General features: G+C 40.4%; 2 protein-coding genes across 7 annotated transcripts in view; both read right to left on the minus strand.

Annotated features, from left to right (window-relative positions):
• Positions 1-1,929, minus strand: part of st14a (ST14 transmembrane serine protease matriptase a) — a 17,408-nt gene extending 15,479 nt beyond the window's left edge. The window contains exon 1 of the mRNA XM_033630985.2: positions 1,489-1,929. Within this exon, the coding sequence (XP_033486876.1) occupies positions 1,489-1,530 (42 nt within the window). The 5' untranslated portion in view covers positions 1,531-1,929. The remainder of the gene's footprint in view (positions 1-1,488) is intronic.
• A 1,250-nt stretch (positions 1,930-3,179) lies between these two features.
• The window catches only part of aplp2 (amyloid beta (A4) precursor-like protein 2), a 62,050-nt gene continuing 37,317 nt past the window's right edge, over positions 3,180-27,912 (minus strand). Inside the window, exons 4-18 of one of the 6 annotated variants that reach the window (XM_033630974.2) lie at positions 26,699-26,811; positions 22,508-22,728; positions 22,077-22,276; positions 21,453-21,620; positions 18,564-18,697; positions 17,117-17,191; positions 16,627-16,785; positions 15,392-15,520; positions 12,440-12,539; positions 11,465-11,638; positions 10,736-10,771; positions 8,885-8,967; positions 7,695-7,772; positions 5,664-5,819; positions 3,180-5,391 (exon numbers count right to left, since the gene is read on the minus strand). In XM_033630974.2, coding sequence (XP_033486865.1) covers positions 5,290-5,391; positions 5,664-5,819; positions 7,695-7,772; positions 8,885-8,967; positions 10,736-10,771; positions 11,465-11,638; positions 12,440-12,539; positions 15,392-15,520; positions 16,627-16,785; positions 17,117-17,191; positions 18,564-18,697; positions 21,453-21,620; positions 22,077-22,276; positions 22,508-22,728; positions 26,699-26,811 — 1,928 coding nt within the window. In that variant the 3' untranslated portion in view covers positions 3,180-5,289. The remainder of the gene's footprint in view (positions 5,392-5,663; positions 5,820-7,694; positions 7,773-8,884; positions 8,968-10,735; positions 10,772-11,464; positions 11,639-12,439; positions 12,540-15,391; positions 15,521-16,626; positions 16,786-17,116; positions 17,192-18,563; positions 18,698-21,452; positions 21,621-22,076; positions 22,277-22,507; positions 22,729-26,698; positions 26,812-27,912) is intronic. The other 5 variants (XM_033630978.2, XM_033630975.2, XM_033630976.2 and 2 more) reach the window with 5 other exon arrangements.

Below are 27,912 nucleotides of genomic sequence, written 5' to 3' on the forward strand. Positions count from 1 at the left end.
TTCAGTCAGTGTAATTATCTTAAAAAAAACACACAATCACAACACAAAATTCTGAAATATTCCAATGATATTGCTAAACACGTCACACACCTAATTTTGTCCATCTTTAACAGAAACTTGCTTATTATTGTTATAGACAGCAGAATTGTAAATCTTAATAAACATCATGTATTCATGATATATTCAAAATGGCATTAAACTATTACTCAGCCTCACTATCAATGGCCGAAACACAACACAGCAACTTTGCAACTGAATACACCTCAGATCTGCTCCTAGGACAGATCCTCCTTTTTCACAAATTGCCATGTATTTATCACAACACTGGGATAATGTGAAGTAATCTTTAAGGGATTGGTAGTGTACAGAAGAGAGGGACTCAAGTCAACAAGTCGCAACAGGGCGGAGGAACCTGGAGGAATTCAGGCGTCAGCCCCTCAAAGACTGCCGGCTGTCTGAGGACCTTCTCTGATGAAGCTCAGTGAAGTTCGACAGAGAGAATAACTATTTTAAAAAGGTTTTATCCAAAGCTCTGAATTTATTTAAAGGGTGGTAGGGAATTGGAGTATCATTTACTGTATACTGCTGGTGGGAAGATGCCTTAATACATTTTTCATTGTGCTAACTTCTTGAAAGTAAGGCAGCAGAGAACAGGAGCTAGTGCAGCAGAATATTTAAAAAACCTGTTACATTTACAAGACAGTTTGGTGGAATGGTGTACCATGGGCAAAAGAACAAAGATTACATAAATGTTTCCTGGTATTTTCACAAGAGCTACTGCTCATGTTTAAATTATCTGACATATGTATCTTAGGATGCAGGTGCAGATCATAGATTTTCTTGTATCAAAATAACACGTTTGGGGGATTGTGAAGCCTCAGAGGAAGTTTTTGCTCTCATGAATGTAAACATTTCTGGGCTTTTATGACATGGGATTAACAAGTTTAAAGGCTCACCTCCCAAATATACCAAATTAAAATGCCGGCACAGCCTGTAATCAGAAAAGAACCAGAAGCTTGGCAAAGGAATGAAAGCAGGTTTTCTCAGCTTCTAAATGCTGGATTTCTTTTTCACTTAGTAACATGTTTGTCTTCAGGCAAAACGGTGTGCTGGTGATAAGAGTGGCAGAGATTGTTAAAAGAATTGTATGGTTGTTTACAGGAACATCCTTTCAAGTATTATGTGTATGTGTGGAATGAAAACACTGACCTACTACTTCATGTCTGACAGGTTTGTTACGGATACTTACCTGTAAGTTCACACTAACTTTAACTCATCTTTTAAGTTTGTTTCTATGTAAGTTTAGTTCACTTCCTGTCTGACACTGCCCCACAATCAAGTACCAATGTTAGGAGGGAGGGTGATTCAGGTAACACCCAAAGTCCTACATAAAAAACCCAAACACATATTCTACATTTAAGAGGACAAAACAGAGCCTGCACCTATGTTGCATGACTTGTGGACTGTATATTAGTATGTGTTTCTTACCGACTTTGGGATGTATCTCAGTCCACTGTCCATGTAATCCATCAGGGTTCAACACCCGCACAGACTGCTAAAATTAAAATAAAAATACTTAAACTACTTAAGCTCTCCCAAACTTCTCCTCTTCTTGTTATTTCTTTGACTTGTGGTAGTTTTTGGTGCGGCCCACTGGCTGTTTTCCGAGGTGAACCTGCAGGCCTAGTCGCCAAGAGATGATTCTTGTGTCTGTCTGAATCCAACCTCCACCTTTCCACCGAGGAAAAAAAACGAGGAAAAAAAAATCTAAACCACAATCAGGTTACAGCGAACAAAAATCTCTTGTGGTGTCTTATAAGGAGGGTCTTCTTCGGTCGAGATGTTCACGAATGTCTGTCTGACCTCAATATGTCGCGTGTGACTCAGAAGGAGAGCAACTGAACGCAACAGCGGAGGGAAAACTTTTTCCGGGAGCTTCAGGTTTCTGCGGGCGTGTCTCTACCCCGCACCTGTAGCGACTTCCTGTTTACCTACCACAGGTGAGGACAATGTTTAATGTTTTTAAATGACCTTTTATGGGAAAATGACTACGTAGAAAAAAGAGGAGATAACAAACCACGCTGTTAACTCGATTATTATACTTACAATGCTGGAAGAATTCAATTTGTAATGAGCGTTTTGAAGCAGCTGTATTTTAGCCTGCACACAATCTTAAGAAGTTATAAATGAATTCAAATATTTAAAACATTTTGTCAAATCCTGATAAAGTCAAAGTTTCATACAGCCTATTTTTAGTATCAGTCAGGTGATCTTATCCTGGCTTCTGCCTTTTTGTGGGCTGTACCTATGACTCACTGTTGAATCACCAACGGTGAGCCGTAAGTTTCATATTGAGTAAACGGCACCCATCCTCAAACAAATCCCCCTCATCTGTGGGGATACTATGAATCAATATTTCCAATTTTCGGTAATTACATCTTAATCCGCTGTATTACGGGCAGTTTGATACAACTGAGCAACACCACTTATTCTGTATAAAATACAGAACACATATAAGTTAATAATTGGCAACTATTTAAAAATCATTTGATTTTACAAGTATTCTTCTTATTATTATTATCATAGTGGTAGTAGTAGTAGTAATACGTGTTTTATGATATTAAAAACATTTTGTGGTTTTGTAGTTGCTCAGAAAAATAACTTCAATAGTAGGCCTAATTTCAATAAAGCCTATTGTGGTGGGAATTTTACTATTATTCTAAGATGTTACACAGCTATCAGTTAATTGTTAGATAATTGTCTGATTAATTGATAATGAAAATAATTGTTCACTGAAGCCCTATAATTCTCATCCCTGGCCTAAAATCCCCTTACCATTTTCAGTGGTGAAATGTAACTAAGTACATTTACTCAAAATTGAAGTACATTGATTATTTCCATTCATACCACTTAAGGCTTCTACTCCACTACATTTTCAAAGCCAATATTGTGCTTTTTTTCTCCACTACTTTTATCTAACATTAGTTACTGATTTTTGCTGCTGAATACTGTTCATATTATCAATACAAAATATAACCTACTATTATGGATTAAGCTACCATACAGTATATAAAGTGGTAAAAATGAGCTCTGCCTTTTCCAGTTGCAACATTATTGATGCTCACACATCTATCTATCTATCTATCTATCTGTCTCTACGAAAAGACGACACATTCATATGGAAGTTGTGAGTTTATTGATGTGTATCCCCCCTGTAACCATAAATCTGTTTCCTTTTGTGTCAATCAATTTTTTTCAAATCACTAATATGCATATTATATTAGTTCCCAGTCCCTTCCCACAATCAAGCAGGCAGTTACAAGATTGAAGCCGTTTGGGTGCATAGTGAGACAGTCACATACAGAGATACTGTCACAGGAAGAGGAAAAAAAAATAGAAAACAAAGAAAACAAACTTAAAAATATATATCATATCATTTCATATAAGAACAATGCACACCACAGGTAATCCTCCGGAAAAAAGCCATGATTGCAACATCAACTATACAGGCATACAAAGACAATACTAAGAGAGAGAGAGAGAGAGAGAGAAAAGAGGATTCAAGGATTCAGTTTACTTGTTTGTGTCATTCTCTACCTGTAAAAATACATAAGTTAGCTTCTTTTTTTTTTCTCAGAAACCAGCTCTCCAAGCCTTGTCTTTCTGTGTGTCTCTGTCTGCCTGCACAGCCCTCCAGCTCCAAGTTGTCTTCAATTGGCTTTGATCCAGGGCCGGCCTAAGCCTTTGCAGGTACCCAAATCCCAAAATCCAGATTACAAAATTTGTTATGGTTTCCCCATATCCTAAAAAAAAAGTTTTAAAACCCACCAAAATTATTCCTTACAATACCCCAATTTGGTATATTCAGATTAAGAAAAAAAATTAATTTTTTGGCATTTGTTGTGATCCAAGAAATAAATAAAACACCCCTAAAATTTGTACATTTTCACTTCAAATCGGGGGCCCCTGATGGCAGATGGGCCCGAAGCAGCTGCTTATGTTGGTGCCTCTGTGCCGGCCCTGATTTGCTTTATCAAACTGTTCTATGCTTTATGACCAGCAAAGCCAACAGTTGCTCCAAAAGCGTGTGTTACATCATCCCCAAAATTTGTTTCAAAGTTTATGGTACTCGGTTTTTGCTTCAGATAATTTGTGCAAAAAAACAATAAATACAAACAAAACAAAAAAAACAAACACGAAACTTCACTTGTTTGTCAGTTTGTAGCGTGTCATCACCCCTGTCACAATGTTTGTGACAGTGCATTAAAATCAAAGCCACATAGGAACCTGTCAGGTACATAGTATGGAAAAAAAGCTTCCATGATACATTCAACTATGTAACACATGTCAATAGGTATATTTAATCTATTGATTTATGCTGTTTCCCTATTGATAAAAAGTTGTGTTTGTGTGTGTAGGAGGGGATATATTATCACATTCACCTTGTAAGTAAGGGTTCAGAACAGGTTTTGTGTAATGTGTTTGAGCTGGGGGTCTGTGCACACCTTCACCTTCCCGACTTTTTCTGACAGTGTGCTTGCAAACACAACTCATGACCACTAAGCTAAGAACCTTAAGCTGACTCATAACCTCTTCCCTGGGAAAAAAAGGTGGAATAAAAACATCTATTCTTATATATATTTAAACTGTATATGTATATTTTGTCTGTTATCATAACAAAGAACAAAAAGTAAATAATCCATGATTTCATTTTTTTCTCATTTGTTGTTTCACTATACATTTTAATTGGTACAAATAACCTTCATATACAAGCAATCTATTGAGAGGAAAAAGAACAAAATAAAACACCAATTCTTTTTGAGGAAACCATCAGAAACTGCATGAGTGACACTTGGATGATGGAAAAGTGAAGTGTAGTCAGGTATGCCGGTTCGATGATGGCCACTCAAAGACATTTAAATTTTGCTTGATTTGCCTTGCACTTTCAAAAAAAATAAAAAGAAAATGTCTGAAGAAATGTTATACATCTTGATCTGAGATAGCTGTATTGATAATTACAGAGAAATCTGCAGAATCACATTTTCCATAATGCAAAATGGCAGATACATCACCTTTTCAAAAGAAACATGATCAAAAAGAGCTCTATAGTACAATAGTAGCAGTAGTAGAAGTAGTAGCATTATTTAAGGATTGTTTTGAACAAACCAGTAAATGGAGTTTGGATGTATGCAAATGATTTTAACAATAGCATATGTTATTGGTCAGTAGTATGTTTCCCCTTGGTTGCTGTCCTCTGTCAGACTCCACAGCGCCCCCTGTAGGCTCTGGTTAGATCTGCATCTGCTCCAGGTATTTGTAGGTGGGGTTTTCGTAGCCATGGTTCTGCATCTTGCTGAGGTGGCGTTCCTCTGGTGTCAGCATGGGGTCAACCTGTGAGTCAGACACACAACACTCTTAGGCTGACCTTAACAAGGGCAGAACACACTGACAACATGCTGTGTGTGTCGTATGCAAATGCTGCCAAGACAATAATCTAATTTGCCTTGCATTTACCCATGCCCCATTTACATAACCCCTGATAATTTAATCTAAATCTGACTCTTGGAATGAGATAGACAGCAGTTCATTGAGAGCACTAGTGTGTGTGGTTCACATCCTCTGCCCAAATCTCCACACTCTGCTCTAAATAACAGGTGGCTTACCTCCACGATGCCATGACTGATGGTGCCGTATTGCCTCTTCCTCAAAAGCACCAGACTGATCACAATCACAGTTGCTATGGCCACCGCGATCACCAGCAAGCCAATCAGTGCACTGCTCCCGAAGCTGAAGTCCTCTCCCAGGGGGCGGTAGGTCTCCTAAAAGGGAGATAGGATGAGAGGAAGACAGAGAGAGCAACAGTAAGGAGACAATACATACACAGCTGACTACTGAAGCAATAAAAAGTTGCTGTAATATTAATTATTTTCTTAAGCTGAATAGACGTACAAATTATTGTTATCATGCGGTTATATGATTATTTTAAATGAAGCTCCCATCCAGCCATCTAAAAAATTATCTGAACACTTATTCTCATATTTTTGATTCGCCTTTGGATTAATTAATATTTTGATCATGACCAGTGATCATGATAACAGTAAAGGTCCAGTGTATAAGATTTAGGGGGATTTAATGGCATCGAGCAGTGAGGATTGCAGGTTGCAACCAGCTAATACTTATCCCAGTTTGGTTTTCTTAAGTGTTCATTGTTCAGGAGGTTTTAACCGGTAGCCGGCTTCTAACTACTGTGGCTGATGCAAAAACACTAATGGCCCTGTCTAGAGCCGGTGTTAAGTTTGTCCATTCTGGACTTCTGTGGAAACATGGCGATGTGACATGGTGGAATCCATGGACGAGGACCTGCTCCCTATATAGATATAAACGGCTCATTATCAGGTAAAAATCACAATGATTCTTATTTTCAGTTGATTATACACTAAAGAAGACATACTTATTATATTATGTTCCATTTCTCTCAATATATCCTCCTAAATCCTACACACCGGACCTTTAATAACCACATTTAACTTTTTCTATTTGAAAATATACTGACACAAACGATCTTCTTGTGTTTCCTGCTAATTCTGTAACATGCATGAAGTTGATCTGATATGCAAGGCTGTTCACTTAAACAGCTGCAGGGATTTCTAAGGCACAACCGTCTGGGTTTTCTTTCAGTCAGACTCAAACTGGGTGGAACTGTTTGCAATGATTTCTGTTAATTTGCTGATTTTAGTTTCTTTTGAAAAGCTGTGGTAGGCTCACATTCCTTGCACAGATCAAAACTGTTTTTGCTAGAATCCATGTTCCCAAATATCTACAGCTGAGGCAATAAGTAAATTGTTATCATGATCAACAATCATGATGGAAAGACATAAAATTAGCACCCAGGTCGACACATTATCTTATTTACAAGAAAAAATAAGCATTTGTGAAAAATGAAATTGAATTTTTATGCTCTGCAGGTAAATTGATTTTAACTTTGCCAGGCCTGGATGGTAAAAATATCCCTTTCAGAGATTAATCTTTCTCAAAGTAGCTCTGAAATGGGGAGATGAAGTAAATGAGAATTAACCCTTTATTCTCACATTATTTGATAAAACCACAGTGAAACAGGGACAACAACCCTTTTTTGGCAGAGGATCTGTAAGACGTGATTGACTTGTGAATAGTGTGTACACATGCATGAAATGTGTCTTTGTGGAAGATTGTGTAATATCTTGGCCAATTCAGTATATACACACAACCACAGTCACCTACACTCATCTTCACAATGTAGTCTGGCACATATGACACAAACTAATCATATGTAGACAGCCTCTGGGGAATTTCTTTTTACTGCTGATTTTCACACATAAACTGAATACACTCAGTTTGTGTGGATTCACATTCATCATATCATAATCACTGAGATTTCCAATGTGTACATTCAGATACAATCACATAACAATCATGCACCCATGCAGAAATCATCAAAACATATTAGCCTCAACAGAAAACTGAAAAAAAAAAAACAAGAGAGGGGATTCGGGATCTGTTCCAAAGCTGTGTTTTTTTGTTGTTGTTTTTTTAATTAAGCTGCAGAACTAGTATCTTTGCACACTCCCACACTCCCTCCTTCTTTTTCATCTTCTCCCCACTACTTATAACTACAGTTCCCCAAAGAGCCCTGTGGAGGGCACCGCTATACTCACCAGCTCATCATCATGCATAACGCTGACTCTCTCTGCACTGTAAACCACTTCTTTAACATCCAGAGACTCATCAATCACCTGTCAACACAGACAGGGGAGCCCAAGTTACTCTCACCACAATGTGTGTGTGCGATGGAGTGTGTGTGTGTGTGTGTGTGTGTGTGTGGGGGGGGGGGGGGGGGGGGGGGATAGATAGGGAGAGAAAGAGAGAGATAGGCAGGTTGAAAGCAAGAGGGTGTGAATGTGCAGCAAAGTAAACTGTAAAGATTATCTGTGTTTGGGTGATGATACACTTGGAGCTGTCTTGTACAAACTGGAAGGAGAGAGGGAGGGGGTTTGCAAGCATCAACAACAGACTCTCTTCTAGGCACACAGTTAGCATGTCTTTCTAAACAGACTGTCAGCCACTCATTACTGAGAGCTCTAATCTAAAGAAGAAGCACTGTGAGTGGAAGTGGGTGTGTTCAGGAGGCAGAAACAAAATCTACTGTTTGTAGAGACAGAGCAGTCCAGAGTCTATTTCCCACGAAAAAGTAATCCCAACAGGCATTTTAGGTATCACCATCATTTGTTATTTTTAACCTCAGATTGCTCCGTCTTAGAAGACTCCAAAAAAGAAACATGCATGCATTCAAAAACTTGCATGACTCATATTCACACACACAAATACACAGCTTTGCAGCTGGTGTTGTTGGATTAGCATGCAAAACACAGCACACATTCAGTGGCCAAGCATCGTTTGAAAATCCATGAGGAGGAATGGTGTGTCTGGCAAAAAAAAATTAGCATGCGATGACTGCTGAACAAAGTGTGGAGCTGATCTGAATGAGGGTCGATTGGCAGAGACCGGAGAGAGACACGCAAATAGCCTAGTGTGAGATAGTTGTAACTATGACAACATAGTTACTGGAATAATCTGACTCATTAAAAGCTGAACTTAAGAGAGCTATGTGAAAGCGTTGTATATCAGTTTCAATCATCAGCTCAACTGCTTTGGACCGAGGTCATGATGATAAAATTAAGCTGTCAAGTCAGTTGTCTGCTGTAAGATATTTAATGCAGATAATACAGTTAAATATCTTTACACAATTTTTCTCGCTTTAACAACGCTGCTCTCAGTTCACGTGTTGAGCAAGTTAGAAAAGTTTTGAGGCACAAACAGAATGATAAAGTGACAGTGAAGCTCTTACCACATTGTCGCTGATCTTGGGTTTGCTGTTGATGATTCTCTCCTCGGCCCCTATCAGACCATCTAAACCAGACATGGCGGAGCCTGCAGGAGGGGAATGGGCACAGTCAATAACAGCAGAGCAGCACAAACAAACAAACAAACAAACAAACAGGGATGGTGATATTGATGGTGAACAGCACATAGGTATCCAGCTCTTTTCCTCACAGCGTCAGTCTCCTTAGTGCACTGGTGACAACAAAGCCCTTTCTTCCATTCAGCACAGTGTGAGCACTGTGACGCCAACATGACACTGACCGCTTATTTTCTACAAAGGCCCCTCTCAATGTGCTCTGTAAACATCCATTGACTGATTAAATAAAACCCTTTTTAACAATTAGGAGTCATCCTGGCATTTTGCATCCCTCATTTATCTACAATTTCATGGACCAAACTCTGCATCACTGTAGTTTCTCATCTACAAATCCTTCATAGTTCCTTGAGATTTTATTAGATGATAATTTCAAAAAACCTAAATTTTCACTAAGTGGCTAAACCAAAAACTGGACCAGAGTGACAGATATGCATCTTAGACTGATGGTTTTGGAATAGGCATAGGATCTATTAATATACACACACCAGATATGCCATGAATAAATCAAGAGTTGAGAGATGAGAGAGCGAGCAGGGCAGTGAGGGCATGGTCCTGAGCGATGTGCAGCAGCAATGAGTCTGGCATCGGCTCATTGTCTAGTAAGCCAATGCCAAATGCTTAAGATTAGCACAACTGCCTTTAGATTGAGCGAGGAACAATGATGTGTGTTTACAAGCCTCACTCAAGCAGGAGTGACATCATAAACCCTGGCAGGTTGTCAGATGGTACTGCAGGGTGCAAATAGTGTTGCAGCCAGCCACAATAACACACAGCACAATGGGAGTGACCTCTATGGGAGGAATGTGACCTCTCATCTGCATGGATTTGAAAAAGTGCTGAAACAACCAGTCCATTAATAGATGCTTGACGACTGATGGCTTGGGTCATTCCTCAGGCAAATGTGCCAAATATTAGCTGGGTCAGAATATTGAAAATATGATGGTTTTTTTGTTGCTGATTTTCTCTTTTTTTTCTATAACTCTAAGGTTGGACTAAAAGCAACAGCAAATTCAAAGGGACATATAATACAAAGTTCTAAGGAAAAAACAGCAGGTAAGGTTGCACATCCATTTTCAAAAAAATCAATATATAATTTAGATTCAACAATTAGTGGAAGGTTACTTTGTGTTCAATGAGTAAGATCACAAGGTTAAGCCCAGATCAGACCAAACAGGTGACGTAACTACATCCCTGTCTCAGGTCTTGGAGGACAAATTGGGCCAATTTAGATTGGGCTGTGGGTCAGCAGCGGAAACACTGTGCCTAAGACAGGGCCACTAAATCACACAGCTCCTGTCAGGACAAGGGCGACTGATGAGGGGAATGAGTGTGCAGGAGGAGGAATAATTAAGCAGGTAGTTTGACAAATGTACAGAGGACGGGATGACAATGAACACACACCTGTAGAGTCTCTGAGAGGGGAGCTGGCTGGGACCTATCTCTACCAGACTTAGAAGCCACTGCTTTGCTATTCAGCATGAGGTGATAATCCTAGTATGATGAAAAGCACGAGAGCAACTGAAACCCAACCACGCAGCCCATGTGAGTCATCCAAAAAAAGTAGAAAATCAACCACCAGATGGCTTTTGATAAAATAGAAATGTTGGGAGAGAGGATCCCAGATTGCACCAATGGAAAGGAGGACAGTGGAACAAAATGGGAGATGAGGAGCAGGGGTGTAGTGGGAGTGGAAAAACAAGATGCAACAGAGGCACCAACCTTTCTTGAAGGCACGTGGGGAGTCTGATAGATCGCCTTGGCGTTAGAAATGAGCAACAGAAAAAAAAAAATAGAAAAGGGGGAAGGAGAGAAGAGAGTTAACTTAGGTGAGAAGAAAAAGGCAGGATTATCAAGATGTGTTAATTGATTAGGAAAAGAGTCCAGAAGGGAAAAGTCTGAAAATAAATTTAACCAAACACAAAAAAAGGGAGCCATTTCAAAACTGGCTTGCTCTGTCTAAGCCCTCTGGGGTGTTGGCATGTATATTAAATGTTCCTTGGGGATTTACTTGTAATTTGCCTTCCATCTTGCTGGAAGCGTTCCATCCATTACTTTTTTCTCCCCTTGAGGAGTCAATCTTTTGTTTGGTACAAATGCGACAAAGTAGAGAGCCATAACTGCTCATTTTTTCCCTAAGCTTTTGGCTGCAGCTCAGCACCAAAGCCTGAGGCTTTGTGCATTTATCTGAACTTCAGTAGTGCTGCGTTGAAGGGTAGGCCGCAGGAAACTGTGCAGCACAGACAAGTCCAAACCCATGGCTCCATAGCACATTTGCATCGGCATAAAATACAATGTAAACCTATTCTCCCTAACTGTGGAACAATTCTGGCATGCTTCGTCACTAATGCCCTTCAGAGAGACTTGTGTGTATGGCCTGTTGTTCTCCACACAGCCAAAGTGTTGTTCATGATGCTGCTTGTGACTGTGTCTGAGGCTGGAGCTGCTCACCCTCTGGCTCTGTACGGGACCCCAAGGATGTGACCTGGAAAGGCCGGTAGGGTTTGCCCTCAGACACAGGGACTTCTACACTCTCCTCTGACGACACGGTGACATCTGGCTGTGATTCAGAGATAGACGACAGGAACTGGTCCATGTCAGCTTTCTGCTCCTGGAGTAACTCGTCTGCAGATAAGAGCAAATGACAGAGTATTAGACAGCCTGGCATGTGCTAACACCTGTCAGCCTGGGACATGGCAGCAACATGCAGACTGAGAGGTTCACCAATTATTGTTAACAGAGCTGCTGCAAGAGAGACGTCTGTTCCTGTTTCTGCTAACTACCAATTAGTATTTTTCTGAGAGCTATTTTCCGTGTAAATCTGCACATCTCCCAACAGGATGCTGCATGGTGAAAGCTGTGACCCAGTTCTGTCACTGCACCCGCTCCACTTTAATCTGTGCTGCAACACCATGCTGGGGTTCCTTTAATGAACCAAAGGAAACAAAAGGAAATAATAAAACATGCTGGACATTGCCTGTCTTTAATTGTACCACTGGAGATGAATACAGCCCAAATACATTTTCCAGTTTTAGATCTGATTGTAAAAATGAGAGCTGGTGAGCAGAGACCCTTAAAAACAGAGAGTAGTAACTGCATGAAATCCCGTTGCACAAATTCATACTGAGAAAAAGACAATACTTTTCGTGGTGTCTCTGATAATTGGTTTACAGACAGCGCTTAAGCCTGTCTGCCAGTGTCCTCCAATATTTGTGTTTCTTTTTGTACAAAGAGAAGACAGTTTTTTGTCAGTTTGCATCAAATTTAAGCAAAACAATTCACTGAGGGTCAGAGGAAATGTGATGTATTGGCTTTATCTGTCTGACACATGCAAACTCCATCACTGTTTTCATTTCACTTCATTCTTATTCAGCACTCCTTTCCTCCTTCAAGCTGCCTAGGGGCTTTTGACTGAAAACAACTCACCAATTTCATCTTGAATCTCTTCGGCCACATAAGGTACTTTGTAGAGCAGTGACAGACTCTGGTTCATCCTCTCTTCGATCACACGCAGGTGGGTCATCACCTGGTGTTGGAAGAACAGACAAACAAGGTGAACTACAACCAAAATCCTGCTTTATGATGACAACACTAATTGTCTGTACAGAAATTATGTTTTTTATTCCCAGGATCTTGGAAATTTTAATACAAAAGGACAAAATGATCAAGATTTTGATGCACAATGTTACCATTTATATCCAGGACTGTAGCTATTTATTGCCATTTCTGATAAAACTATTCATTTCATTTAAATGCTATAAAACAAGGACAAATGCTCTTATAAATTCCCAGAGCTTAGGGATTTGTGTTCCAGATGCTTATTTTGTCTGAACAACAATGTAAAACATAACTGAATTATGTTTATAATGATATAAGATTGAGAGAAGCTGAAAATCATTACATTGGAGAGGCAATTTTTTGGATTTTTTTGGATGAATTATACATCATTTATTTTATAGCATATGACAAATCCATTAAGTGAATAATTGCTTCAACACTAATCTAGTAACAACTAATTACATAGTGATTTGCCAACTATTAGTATAAAATGTTCATCCCAACAGTATTTATTCAAAAGCTAATACTAATGAACCAGAAAATACACTCTTATCCTGGAAAATCCCCCTGAAACTTTACTGTTTCAGGGGGGGTTTACTGGTTTACTGGTGAGGTTACAAGTTTTGTCATCTAATAGAATCACAGCTTACAGTCTTGGCTTTCCTGTTTGGAGATTTGCACAGAGAAGCGATGTTCAGCAGAAAAAACATAGTGGTGCAATCAGATAATGCATATAAGAAGATTGAAATTTATCTTCAGAAACATGTCAGCAGGAAGAGAAAATACAAACCAAACCAAAAGATAACAATGAAGAACACAATAAAGAAGACAGAAGATGATAAGGAAGCAGAAGAAGTTGTTATATGTACTAGAAAAACCTTAATTTAATTACCAACATCAAACATTACCCCAATGTCACATGTGCAAATAGAAACAACTACAAATCAGTACATATATATATGATTAATCTGTGCAGCCAAGACACAGTAAAAATTCATAAATGTAATAAATGACTATACACTGCAAATGAGACTACAGACAGCTAGCTGTTCTCCACCCAGAATATAAATGTTCTGAGGGGAGAGAGTTGTTCATGTTCACAGATGTAAACAGAAGTGTCAGAAATGTGCTTTCTGCTAGAGAGCATATTTTCTTAAGATGAGCTCAGACTAGCTCACAGTCAGCCAACTTGCAGACATAAAACAAGTTGCTGCATGTAATATTCAAATCAGTCGTGAAGCTCTGAACCAACTTGACAGGATCTACTGCCTGTCAGCCCCAATGATCACCACTGGGTAAAACAACAAACTCTTTTGATCAAACAGATACAAAACTTTTGTGTGTTCCAAAAAATCTCCAGTCGCTTTCATGGTTTCTACCAGCAATATGATGTTTAGAGAGGAGGAATATTTCCACATTTCAGCTGCCAAAGTGGTTGGCAGAATATAAAAAAATACCAGCTACTGACAAAGCTGACCAGCTCTTGGCAGGTAACTGGTGTTTTTTTCCCAATATGATGATCGACTGTTTTAATCTTCCAACACATGGCTGCAGTGCATCAGAGCCAGCAACAGATGGCAATGACGCACCTTTCCCATTAAAGGCAAGATGCAGCGGCTGTGGCACCTTTTTGTCCATGTTTGAAAAACAATCCTCATTAAGAAAATGACATGTCCCAGTGTTGGAGTAGAGATGTCAATTCATCAGGAAATCTCTACTAAACTAGAGAGATGAAACTTACAAAAAAAGCAAAGAATAATCTTGATCCTAATTAAGTCAAATAACAAAGTTACATAAAGCCCAGGAAGCCTTCTATTTACAAAGAATTCTTTTGTAACACACTAGAACACACACACACACACACACACACACACACACATGTCAAATCCACAAACAGTTGCAAAAACTGAAAATGCAAATTTGAACATGCCGGATTGGCTGAGTGAAGAAGTACACAGGCTTGACAAATAAAACACAGTGAGAGCACAACAATACAGATTGGCTTCCCATGACTGAGCACAGAAGCTCGCCGCCTCCCAGGTCCCATGATTCATCTAAATAGTAACCCTCTGGTCCTTTCCCCTCCTCACTACATTATTTCATCCATCTGCTGTGTTATCTGTAATGGTGGAGGATCACTATAAATGGTGTCGAAGGGCACTGACACAAACAGGCAAGTACATCTAACAGAGGAGCTTCCAGCCAAATCCCTGTGCAGTGGCTCAGAGTCCAGCATTACACAAGACCTGCGCAATGTTAATCTTTGGCTGAGGCTTAAGTGAATGAAACACCCGCCCTCCCTCCGTTAGACGAGCCTACTCAGCCCTCCTGGGCCTCAATTCAGAGAAACACACTCTTTCTACCTCCTACACACCCTGAAACAGGGCAGAGAGGAGCAGGCTGAGACATCATTATCCCTCCTCTGTCTGAGCGGGAATAGGAGAAGTGTGAGATCTTGGGTAGGCTCTGCATGAGGTTTCAGATGTACTGACACAGGCTCTAATACAATACATCAAAAGTGACTCAGGAAGGATGCAAAACTCTTACTATTGGCAGGACCTATTGACCAAACTGATGAATCAAAGGGACTCCACAGTTGATAATCAATTAATGTATGAATCTTAGATAATCAATTCTAACTAAAATGCCAATCATTCATTAGTTCCAGCAACTCAAATGTGGGGATATCTGACAGTTGATTGGACAAAACAAGCAACATCCAGACATCACCTTGGGCCATAGGCACTTGCGATGGGTATTTTTCCCCCAAAGTTAAATCAGGTGATCATTAGTCTTGCTCATCAGGACTAAAACACTGACCTGTGACTTCATCTGAGCAGCCTTCTCAGGATCCACAGCCAGGACGTGCTGGTAGTGGCGGATGGTGTGCTGGCGGTCCTTGTTCTCGGCACGAACGTACCTTCTCAGAGCTTGCAGGATGCGGTGGGGCTGAGGGGGACATGGAGTGGGAAGAAGAGAGTGTTGGGTAAATGAAACACAGCCATATAACCGATTCTGTGTAATACTGCAAATATTACAACATTCCTGTCTGCGTGGATATAAGTGACATGACAGCTATGTCTTTTATTAAGTCATATTAACAATCAATTGTTTTCTAAAGTAATGTTTATTCTTCTCGTTCCCTTTAAATGTTTTCATTCAATGTATCCAGATTTCATCAGATTCAGGTCTATTTGATTTTATTTGATAACCCGCAAAATGATGAAATAATATGACCCACATACCCAATTAGCAGTGAGCTTGTCATCAGACATGAGCACATTTTGTGCGACTAAAGATGAAAAATAATGTTAAATTATTCTCTCCTCTGCACATCTTTTATATATCTGAGCAGAAGGATGACAAGAACGGTGTCAAATGTGAGGTGCAAAAAATCCATTGCTTATGACATGACATTAAATCTTCTGCAGCACCTACTGAAATAGCATCACACCACAGATGATGCAACTACCAATTTTTGAGGTGTAACAGAAGCAGGATTAGACATTACTGCTCTCAGGTCAGGCAGCATGATTACATTCGAAAAGAGTACAAAACAGAAATATTTAAGTCTTTCCTTTTTGGGTTATAAGTCCAACACTGGTGGTTAGAGAGGCAACCAGCACCCTGCAACAGAGTACCAAACTGTGTGCTGGCAAAAGGATCAAAAGTCTATTAGATAAGAGAAATTAAAAATAAAAAAACACAGGGATTATAGCAGTGGGTTCAAATGTGATTGACTTTGTGCTCATGGAGGATTTTGGGATGTGTGTTTTTTTTGGCTGCAATAATCCATTTTCCTCATGATGAACTGCAAGTTGGCAGAGAGTCTTTTGACAGGATATGAGATTAGCCACAGGCCATAAGTAGTGTCAGGTGTGAGTGTGGTCTGACATAAGTGCGTGTGTGTGTGTGTGTGTGTGTGTGTGTGTGTGTGTGTGTGTGTGTGTGATTCTGTTTGCACATCGACTGAGGAAAGGAAAAAGCAATAGACAGATGGAGAGAGGTGAGGGGAGGATAAAAGATGCTCTCAGAGGCCAGTGTCTGGTGTTTACCCTGGGGGGGTCAGCCTGCAGGGCAGCCAGGTAGTTCTCCAGGGCCAGACGGCGTCGGTCATTCAGCATGGCCTCCACCCGGGCCAGGTGAGTCTCCACCAGCTGCTGCTTCTCGCTGGCTGCCTCCTCCTCCAGGGACTCCACCATGGCTTGGAAGTGCTACAAACAAAATCACAAACACAGATAAATAAGTATATGCACCTCAAACAGTTTGGCACCACAGAGCTATTTTGACTTCTACTTAAAAAAACAGCTCTCAGTTTCACTCATGTCGCCTCTCAGGCTTGTCAAGGGAGTTAGGGACTCATTTAGAAGTCTCCCCATTCAGACAGTGCCCCAATTTAGCCTTAGAGTGATAAAGATAGAGCAGCCGGGGAAAAGGGATCTTTAATGGCACAGGCAGTGAGGGACCCAGGGCCTGTAAGCCATCATATCCCACCCAAACAAAGGGACAAAGGGGGACTCCCAGGGGGAAGGATCAGTGTCTTACCTGCATCAATGTCTGCCTCTCAGCCTTGGGCAGGTTCTTAGCCTGGCGATCAGCCTCTTCCCACTCTTTTCTTACCTGGAATGAAAGAGATGGAAATGAAGTGAGAAGCAAGGTGGTCCTACTGCACCTGTTCACTCAAAGTGAGTAAAACAGTAATATTTGTAAATGTAGATGGGAAAGAAAGCCTTTTGTTGCACATAGGCAAGAAACCCTTAAGGCCTTTGCACACCAATTCTGTATGTTTCATACGCATTTTTTTAAATCCGTCATTAGATGAAAATTGTTTTGCAGAGAAACCTTGCATGATAAGCCTGATCCACTTCATTGTTATAATGTTGTGAAAACTGGCATCACAAGACTAAATGGAAAGCCGTTTTTCCTCCCTTGCTTCTCTCCACCGGAGGTACTCTCCTGGCTGTTTCCACTGTCTGCCCACGTCTTGCATTTGGCACAGCGACTACCTGAAGTGGCTGACCTGTCCTTACTCTCTATCTCCACACTGTTGTTTTCTCTCTCTCTCTCTCTCTCTCTCTCTGTCTGTGTGCAGTTGTCATCCTCTATTAAATCCTCCTTCTCGTCATCATCATCCATATGAATATTGCTATCTGACTGGTTAAAAGTGGGCTATATCAGTTATGAAATGATACTGTGAACGAAAGTTTTGGAGTCAGTGTGTGAAACTGACTGACACAAAATGAGGTCGTATTTAGTTTTACATGTTCAGCAGATTCAGACAAAAAATATGGACTTGGTGTGCAAAGGCCTTTAAAATATGACTTTGGTCCTTAGCATATTCTTGGATTTAAAATTTCAAATTCTGGGAAAACTTGGCAAGCAAACTGACTGGCACATTTTGTGGCCCTGAATTCTCAACAGCTACTCTCAGCTGCATCCCAACAAGCTCAAGATAAATTTTAGTCTTAAAAAAAAAAAAAAAAAGTTACACTATCATTTGAGTTATTTAAAAATCTATTTCTTACTACTTGTCAAATCTTTCAACTTTCTTCCTCTTATTAATCCCATTGCAAAATAACAGCAAAAACAGGTCACAACCAGCATAACAGTTACTGAGAAACACTGATGCAAAACTAATCCTCATTTTACAGTTCAGTCAAACAAACCAATCTGCCTGTTTTTTTCTATGACTCCTCCTTAATTAGGAAAATCAGTGAAGGACAATAGCTTTTACCTCATCAGTGCCATGTTCTGTTCATTTTGTAAATGTAACTGCTTTTGTTTTGTACTTTCTGGCTCTAAAGGGCTGTTATTAGGCAACTACTGCAGATTTTGGTAGATTAGAAACAGATTCTGTTTTAAAAGCCAGAATATTATTTAATTAGCTGGTATTGATCAACACCACAGATCATGTACATACTGTGCAATTAAGCAGTAAAAATCATACTTTCTGCTCTTTAATTATTTGACCTGTCTTCATCTGGTAACTCACCCTCTCCATGCGGTTGCGGTGCCTGATCTCCAGCTGCTCCTTGGCCCTCTGGAAGCGACTGTGCTCCTTGTCGTCGGCTGGGGTCTCAAAGTAGATGTCCACATCATCGGTGGGCTGAGGAGTAGGTGGCATGGCTGCAAATTCATAACAGATGGTGAGCGGGCAGGGCTGCAAACTGGCAACCAGGCAGACAGACAGACAGAAAAACAGACAGGCACGCACACGCACACACACACACACACACACACACACACACACACACACAGAAAGACAGAAAGGCACACTGGCTGATCCAGGCAGACACAGGTAGGCAGAAACACAAAGACAGACAGACAACTGGGCACAGAGAGGAAAAGAGAGTCGAAAGTGGAATACAGATTGAAGTTGGACAAAAATCCTCACAGAAGCACTCTCATCAGCGTTCTTCCACCCTCAGTAACTCTGATAAATTTAAAAGAATCTGACAGTCTTTCCTTTTGAATTCCTTTCATCTTCCCATTGGCTTTCTGCTGACAGGTCGCGTCTCCAACACTAATGGAAATATCTCTGTGTTTGACGGCTGGGTCATCTGGGGCGAGGCCAGAGGGCTGTGTTCTGGGTTCCTCTCTATACAGTCACGCAGGACTCACTCCCTGTGCCGCTGCAACTCCCAAAAACAATAACGCTTCAGGCTCGCAAACCGGAAGAGACCTCATTGTTTCACTTCACCATCAAAAACAAGAGGCACGGGTTAACAGATAAACGCATAGTTCCTGTTTTGAACATTACTGCTTCAGCTCCTAAGGTCATTTTATTTCCTGAAATAATAATGAAAAATCCAATTAGTTATGACCATGAATATCATTTGAATTGATGAAAAGTGAGTCATTGAAAGGTGCAAAAAAAGGTGCCTGCTGACATATGCTGATGGGATTCTAGCAAAAGTAGTGGCAGTGCTCTGTGAGCAGATAGACAGACAGACAGACAGGTTGTTGAAAGACAGACAGAAACAAAACAAATGGCAGACGTTAACACTGACAGGACAACAGAGAAGAAAGAAAAACTCTAAAAAGTGTGTTTGAAGTTGCATGCATATGAATGAACACTAAATTAAGAGGGAAGAAGAATGTCATGTTTTTTGATTTGGTATTTTTGGAGTTTTTACTTAAATTCTAATTCGTATCCCAATTGAAATTTTACTTGGAAGTCTTGACCTGTAGTGACAGCTAAGCTGGGTATTATTTGAAATTCTTCATTATTACCTCCAGTATGATAGTTTTGGTACTGATGCCAAAATCATACTTTTTTGATGCATTACTTTGAGTAAAATAAACATGTTTTTCTACAGAACCCTTCCCATTTAAAAAGAAACAAAGCCAATTTACATAAATGTTTAACACCATCTAAATATTGGCAACTGTAGACACTGACTAAAAGAAATAACGTGCTAAAATTGGCAAAAGTATGATTATTCTGATCAAAGTAAAAAAAAAAAAAAGAGTATGAATCTGAGCAAGCATTCAATGGACCACTGGAGTTAACAACCTGATCTCTTTAAGATAGTATCCTATATTCTATTTAAGTAATTTAATTATTTAGATAAAGCCTATATTTATATATGCCTAGTTTCTTTATGTCTGACATAGTAAATATTGAATATTTTAACAGTTCCATTTTAGTAGAGAATCAACCAAAACTAATGGGCCAATGTTTGTCTTAAAAAAAAAAAAAAAAAAAAAAAAAAGAATGAAAACATCTACTTATGAAGAACTGGATTTTAAAGTGGCATTTTATTTAGAGATACAGTGATGAAACCATTAATTATATAATCTATGAATAATAGAAAATGAATAAGCAACAGTTTGGATAAACTGTTTAAAGGAACAGTGTGTAGGATTTAGTGGCATCTGGCGGTGAGGACTGCGGATTGCAACCAGCTGAAATTTCTCCAGTGTATCTGAACACTTATTCTTATATTCTTAATTTGCCTTTGGATTTTAGGTTTTTAACAGGGAGCCAAATTATTCGCAGAGGTCCCTGCCTCTCCAAAACAAATGGAACAGGTGATTTTAACTGGTAAAACACTGACTGAAGCAGTCTTGTGTGTGTGTGTGTGTATATATATATATATATATATATATATACATACATGTATATATAAAAAACATGCTAACCATGTGAACTGTGGTGGCCGATGCAAAAACGTAAATGGTCTTGTCTAGAGCCATTGTTAGTTTGTCCATTCTGGGCTACTGTAGAAACACGGAAGTGCAACATGGCGGACTCCGTGGACAAGGACCTGGTCCCTATGTAGATATAAATGGTTCATACTGTGCTAATAAAAACACAACAATTCTTGTATTCAGGTGATTATACATTTAAGAAAATATACTTATTATATTATACTCAATTTCTGCTAATATAACCCCTAAATCCTACACACTGGACGTTAAAGTTGTGAGGCAAATACCAAACAAAATCTGCTCCCAGCTTGTTAAATGTGAAGATTCTGTACTTCGTTTCAAATTACTGTAAATTAGATATATTTAGCTTTTGAAGTGTTGCCCTGACAAAATAAGCAACAAGCAATATTTTCCAGCCAAAACAATTAATTCAAAATAAAATGACACATAACAATCATTCGTTGCAGCACTTGTTATATCAGTGGAATAATAAAGGAAAAGAGTATGATGTTGTGACTGTTGTGGTGAAGGTGACATGGTAATAACAGCTGTAGAAATTTGATGAACAACAGCTGAAGACTGCAGAACAGATGTTCTGCTTATAAGTCAGTGACAAACTAAACCTATATTATCCTACAGAGTGTTCAGCAGAGAGTCTGCAGCAAAGACACAAACAGAGAGAGAGAGAGGGGTGTTGTCAAACCGGCCTCTGTCTGGTGAGACTTACTCAGGCGCTTGCACACGGCCATGCAGTACTCCTCTGAGTCGAAATTGTTGCGGTTGCCGGCACAGCCCCCGTATATGAAGCGCACACACTTCCTCTGGCTCATGTCGAAGTGCCAGCGGGGCATGGAGGCACGGCAGGGGCCGGTCTCAGCCTCCAGGGTGCACACCGCTGCCAGGGGACAGCTTGTTAGATCATCCCGCCTCTGGGGGCAGCACTTAATTCCAGTCTCAATTACAAACACTCTGAAAACTAACACTCCTTACCTCTGCTACATCAAAAAAATATGATTAATTAAAACTAAACTAAACTCCTTTACATGAGCAGAATTTTGGCAACATATAAGGCAGGATGATTTGTCCTTGTACTCTTATAAAGCAGAACAGTATATCATAGTCTGCTCTGAGCTGTAGAAAAGGGTATTGCTGATGCATTCAGTTATCTAATTACAGTCTGGCAGAGATTTAAGCATAACTGCAGATAGTTTAAAAGTTAAAAAGGTTTGATTATATTTAATAGATAATATTTAAGTGGCAGGCAAAGTGCCAATAAGGGAGAGAGAGAGAGAAAGAGAGAGAGATAGAAGGGATGATAGCACATTATAATTTAAAACAACTCATTACAAACCTTTGACTTCCTGCAGAGTCTTGTCCTCATCTAAGCTCTCTGACATTTTGCTGCTCTCTTTCTTCTCATACTCGTCCTCCTTATCTGCCTCTTCGTCCTCGTAGACGTAGTGGTACTCCTCCTCATCTTCCTCGTCCTCGTCTTCGTCCTCGTGCACTGGCTCCTCCTTTGGTGTGGGCTGCTCATCAGTTGGCGTCTCACTGAGGAAGGGGAGGAGGCAGTGGTGATTAAGCGAAGGGGTGGGAGCCAGGAAGAGGGGTGATTTATCAAACAAGGCAGAACAGCTGCCATAGGTCAATGTCACAACACTTTAATTCATCCAGATGGCCAGTATTACCTGCCCTTCGCAAGAGAGCGGATACTACCCTCATAATATTTCAAAGACATGCCATGATCATGAACACAGCCACATGCAGCCACAGACTGCTCACCTGTCCTCCACGGCATCCTCATCATCCAGGTCGGTCTCGTCAATCTCCTCATCCTCTACCTCCTCCTCTTCGTCGTCCTCCTGGGAGGGCAGGGAAGGTGGAGCGGACTCCCCAGCGCGAGAGGCGGGGCAGCACACGTACTCGGTGCCATGGAACTTGTCAATGCCACAGGGCAGCAGCATGCCATAGCTGTGCAGCATCATGGAGCTCTTTGCACAGGCCTGACAGGGCAAAAGGAGTAATGATGTTATTGACTGAACACAGGGCTCCAGATTAATGAATCTGCTGTGGTTTCTAGGCCTCTTACTACTTTAAAGTATCAACTTTAGCTTTGACAAGGTGACATGAGTTTAACCTTTATTCATCAAGGGGAAGTGAAAGGACTACATCAACAATGATGTCCATGCCAGATGGAGAAGCGTATGAGTCACGGTGGGAGGAAACTGGAGGTTTAGTTAATTTAGTCACATGGGGGGTGTTGGTGGCTTAGTGGTAGAGCAGGCACCCCATGTACAAGGCTGTTGCCGCAGCGGCCTGGGTTCGAGTCCAGCCTGTGGCCCTTTGCTGCATGTCATCCCCTCTCGCTCTCCCCCTTTCACACTTAACTGTCCTGTCCATTAAAGGCAAAAAATGCCCCAAAAAATATCTTTAAAAAAAAAAAAAAAAATAATAATAATAATAACATGGTAGTGTTGATATGCTGCAGTAAGGCTCCTGTTTTTTTTTTGCTTGTTTGTTTTGTTTTCAAAATATCTCAGATTTAAAGCTCCAGTGTGTAGGGTTTAGGGGGATATATTGACAGAAATGGAATATAATATAATAAGTATGTTTCCTTTCCTCCTGCATACAGTCACACACACACTTACACACACATCACATTAGCCACAACTAGACTGGACTGTGGAACGGGCAATTTTATCTTAATCTAATTTCTATTTATGCACTTATTTTAATCTATATTGTATTATGTTTATTTTAATAGCACTGTGTTGTTGTTGATGAGGGGAAGTGTGGTTGTTGTTTTTTGTCTTTTATGAGCTGCTGGACAGCTGCATTTCTCTTCGGGGATGAATAAAGTTCTTTCTATTCTATTCCTTTAGTGTATAAGCAGATTCTCATCCACGGAGTCCACTATGTTTCTACAGTGGCTCTAGATAGGCCCGTTCACATTTTTGCATCGGCCACTGTAGTTAGCAGCACTTCCAGGATGAGTGTCATCAGAAAAATACTGAACATGATAACCTGGTTTAAATCACCTGGTCAGTTTGTTTTGAAGAGGAAGAGACCTCTGTGAATAATTATAAAAACCTCCTGAAGAATGAGCAATGAATGAAGAAATCCTAAGCGGGAGTTCACGCAGGGCACATGGGAGAAGTCCTTACCGCTAGATGTCACTAAATCCTACGCACTGGTCCTTTAAAATTAATTAAAGTGATTTTCACAAATTGAACTTTTAGCTGCAAAAAGACGCTATTCATTTTTCATTAAATCTTTTAGTTATTTTAAAAATACAATTTTAAAGAATACACTTGAATTCTAAGATTTTTCAAGAAAGAATAAACAAATAAATCAATCCAACAAATGAAGCTTAATGAATACTTTAGTTTGTCTAGTCAGCCTGTGCATTGCTGCAATTAACATAACATGTGCATGTTAGTTTTAAGAGAAACTTGTCATTTTATTTTCAAGCCCACAACAACAGTTAAGTACATTCAAGGCCACCTTTATGTGACTGAGCTATCATGGAGGTCTAGTAAAAAGTAAAATCAGAGCGAATCCCTGTTTGTAATCCACTGTCCTTATTCTTTATTATACGTGTGTACATGACTTCTTCCAAGGTATTTTGATAATATCATATAATTAAAATACGGCCCAATTTGATCTCTAGTGGACACTCTGGCAGGCAGGTTCTGGCTTGTGGGTCATATGTCTGATGCTCCTGATATCCTGTATGTCTTACGAAACTCTTATGCTATGGCAGGATTTGGTATAATAATAATAATAATAATAATTATGATAATAATAATAATGATAATAAATTGGATTTATATAGCGCTTTTCAGGATACTCAAAGATGCTTTACAGAAAACAACAACAGCAATAAAATAAAGGTGTATAGTAGCTATCTAGCCTCAGTGACTGTGTTTACAAGGTCTTTAGTATCCCGGTTTTGATTGGGTTTTTTAAGTATCCCGTTTTTGTGTTTGTGCATGTAAACACCATATCCCGAATTCAGAAACCGGGTTATGCCCTTTTCCCGGTTTCAAGAAACCTGGTTTTGCCACCTGGAGTACTCCGATAGAAGCTGGGATACTGGAGCATGTATACGCCTTATCCCGGTTTCATGAATGGTTCAACTACGTCACACAGCCGGCTGAAGGATGCCCTACTCATTCTGAAGTTTTCTCTCCACTCTGAATCTGTAAACTCCATGAGAACGATCCTATCCCACCAGTCACGGCTACATATTTTCATCCACTGTTGCCTTGTACTGCGTGGTGGCAGTGACAGCCAAATACCTATCAAAGTTGGTGACGTATTCAATATTTGTTGTCGCTCTCTCCTCCCATTGCTGAAGATGAAGTGGATGAGCCATAGCTGTAATGCGACGTGAGTATTTACTAACGCTAAGCCCGCTAGAAGCCACAGAGGTCTCATTTTTGTCTTACTTCTAAATATAATAAATATATCACATTTCCCGCTCAATCTGTTGTAAACAAAAGACGTAAAAGACGAAACACACGCCTGCGCAGATAGGATGCAGTGATCAGAAAACGGGTTACTGGTATTTATCATGTATACAGGGATATGAATAACCGGGTTTCTCTGTGTTCCATGTAAACATCATATTCCGGATATGCTCAAAGCTGGGATAAGCCTCAAAACCGGGATACTAAAGACCTTGTAAACACAGTCAGTGAGGCAACCAGCTTTTCATTTTATGACTTCTAGTATAGTGTTAGTCCTTGACATAGTAACAGCTCTACCCACCTACGGTGTATAGACATACTGATTTTAGATCTACAGTAGTTCTCTTGGCACATGCTGACTAAAGTGATTAATGGGCCACACTTCCAAAAAGTCATGCAGTCTTTTAACTGATGTGCTATTTGTCAACAACACTATGCTTCATATATCAGCTAGGAGCTACTGAGTACAACTTCAGTCTAATGACTGCTGAGAAACTCCACTGGAGCAGTGGAGGATTAGCTGCCCTGCTTAAGAACACCTCAGTGGCAGTTAGTGAGCAAGCTGAGATTGGTTTTGAGTCATTTTTCTTACCCATATTTTCCTGCTGGTACGATTTATTACTGCTTAGCTGTAGCAAATTTGTTATTGAATGTAGGTCGCTTGTGCCTCTGGATGTCACATTATCTGAAGCTGCAGATGATACTCGGATTCAGGTATTAGTGTTACGGAAGAGTAACTGTCCGGAAGCACAAGGCAAGGAGAGACAAGAGCAGACGTTTGATGGGTTTTGTGAGCTGCTGCTCTTACTGTCGTGGTCAGAGTGGCCCCCAAGGGCCGTCTCTGGAGCTGCCCAGGGGGGGATTAGCTGCATTACAGCCACAACACTAATCTGATTAGGAGCTGAAATGTGAGGGCTCCTAGCCAGCCTGTGATCAGAGGGCCTCAGAGACTCACAAAGACAGGTGGAAAGATATCAGGGAAGAGAGAGGAAAGATTGCAAAGTAATAAAAGTCTAAACAGTATGACAGGGAGAAGGCGTAAAACATTTGTTTAGTTTTATTTCTAAAGGTTAAAGGTAGACAATGCAGGTATTGTCACCTACTGTTTGTAAACAGTAGCAGCGAAAATAAATCCCAGATCTGCTATTTGTGTTTTTTTGTCGTTGTGTCCACGATTTTCATGGCTTTCTTGAATGCGTGCTACTCACGGTCTAACACCTGGTCACTACCTTTTTATTAAGTCCTGACCTCACCTGCAGAGGGCAGGGTCTCTGTGGATAAATACATCGCCACACACTTCTGGTGGGTCATACTGTAAGTGATAATTGAGAGGGATTATATTTGTATCAGTCTATACATTGTTCTTAGGATAATTCTGCATAGCATACTTTTAAATTGATGCTTAAGACTTCCTCTTCCCACACAAACTTTCTTTTCCATTGCTCTGCTATCTTTGGGATGCAGCCTCCCACTGTTTCCTATTAAGTAATTCCATCCTTACCTCTTTGGCCACGCCGTGCCACTGCTGATGGCTGACGCACATGTCCATACGCTCCTTGTGGAAGAACTTGCACTTCTCTGGAACCAGAAGCACGTCACTCACGAACTCGCCCACTGTAACAGCAAATCACACGGACCAATACGCCTGTTAGTCACACCACCAATCTGTCACAAAAAAAAACAAAAAAAAACCCTTTTCCCTTCCTGGTCACTGCTCAACAACGCTGCCAGGCTTAGAAACAATAAATTGCCAAGAGGACCTATAAAAGGAATACCAGATGAGATGAGTGAAAAAAATGGCATGTTTCAATAATTCATAGTTGCCTGGTCCTTTACATTTCATTACGGTGGTATGACAGAAAGGGCATTTGACACTTGAACATCTGCCTGTGCACCTGAAGCTGAGAGGGATTCATCTCTCCTCTATAGCCACAGCTGCAACTCTGCAATCAAAATGGCAGTGGAGAAAATCCGGTTTTATGCTGTGACTCTTTTAAGGTAGTCCAGACTCTTTCTGCAGGTCAATGATATCATTTTCTTGATGAATTAAATTCAGTGATGTTTTATTCATAGAATGAGCTGATAGAATGCAGATCTGGGAAAAAAATACATGACATGAAAGGCATCTTGTGAATTCCTATGAATAGTTGCAGGTTGAAAACCATGTGCATGTAAGCATATGGTGCAGGGGTCATAAGAAAGATTATAAAGGACAGCGACTGCTGATTGGCTGGCAGTGTGACGAGGCGCTCAGGTAGAAACACTGCCATCAGAAACAGATGGAAAGCCAGGCGGTGAGAGAAAGGATGAATAGAAGGTTTAGGGCAAAGTCCAGATCTGAGTGGCTGAGGAATGGGCGGACTGAAAACACATAAATGAGGGTCTGGAGGTTTCACGACCAGGGCTGGGAGCCGTCCTATAACGGCTCATTTAGCGATTCGCCGCGACCTCGGCCTGAGGCAGTGCTGCTGGAGCACTTCATATGAGCCAGACGAAGCAGGCAGGCAGAGGGTAAAAAAGCAGTGTTTTGGAAAATGAGAGGGTAGGGTAGGAAGACGAGAGAGCTGGAAATAGCAAAGGACTCAGCAGCTGCTTCTCATCTCCGCCCAGGAGATACAGTAACACCCCCTCATACAACCCCCCCCTCATCCCTCCAGACCCTCGTTCTCCTGCGTCTCCAGTTTGTGCCCAACACCAGTGAAAAGTAACTCAAAA

This window comes from Epinephelus lanceolatus, chromosome 4 (genome assembly GCF_041903045.1).
Source record: "Epinephelus lanceolatus isolate andai-2023 chromosome 4, ASM4190304v1, whole genome shotgun sequence".
NCBI lineage: Eukaryota > Metazoa > Chordata > Actinopteri > Perciformes > Serranidae > Epinephelus > Epinephelus lanceolatus.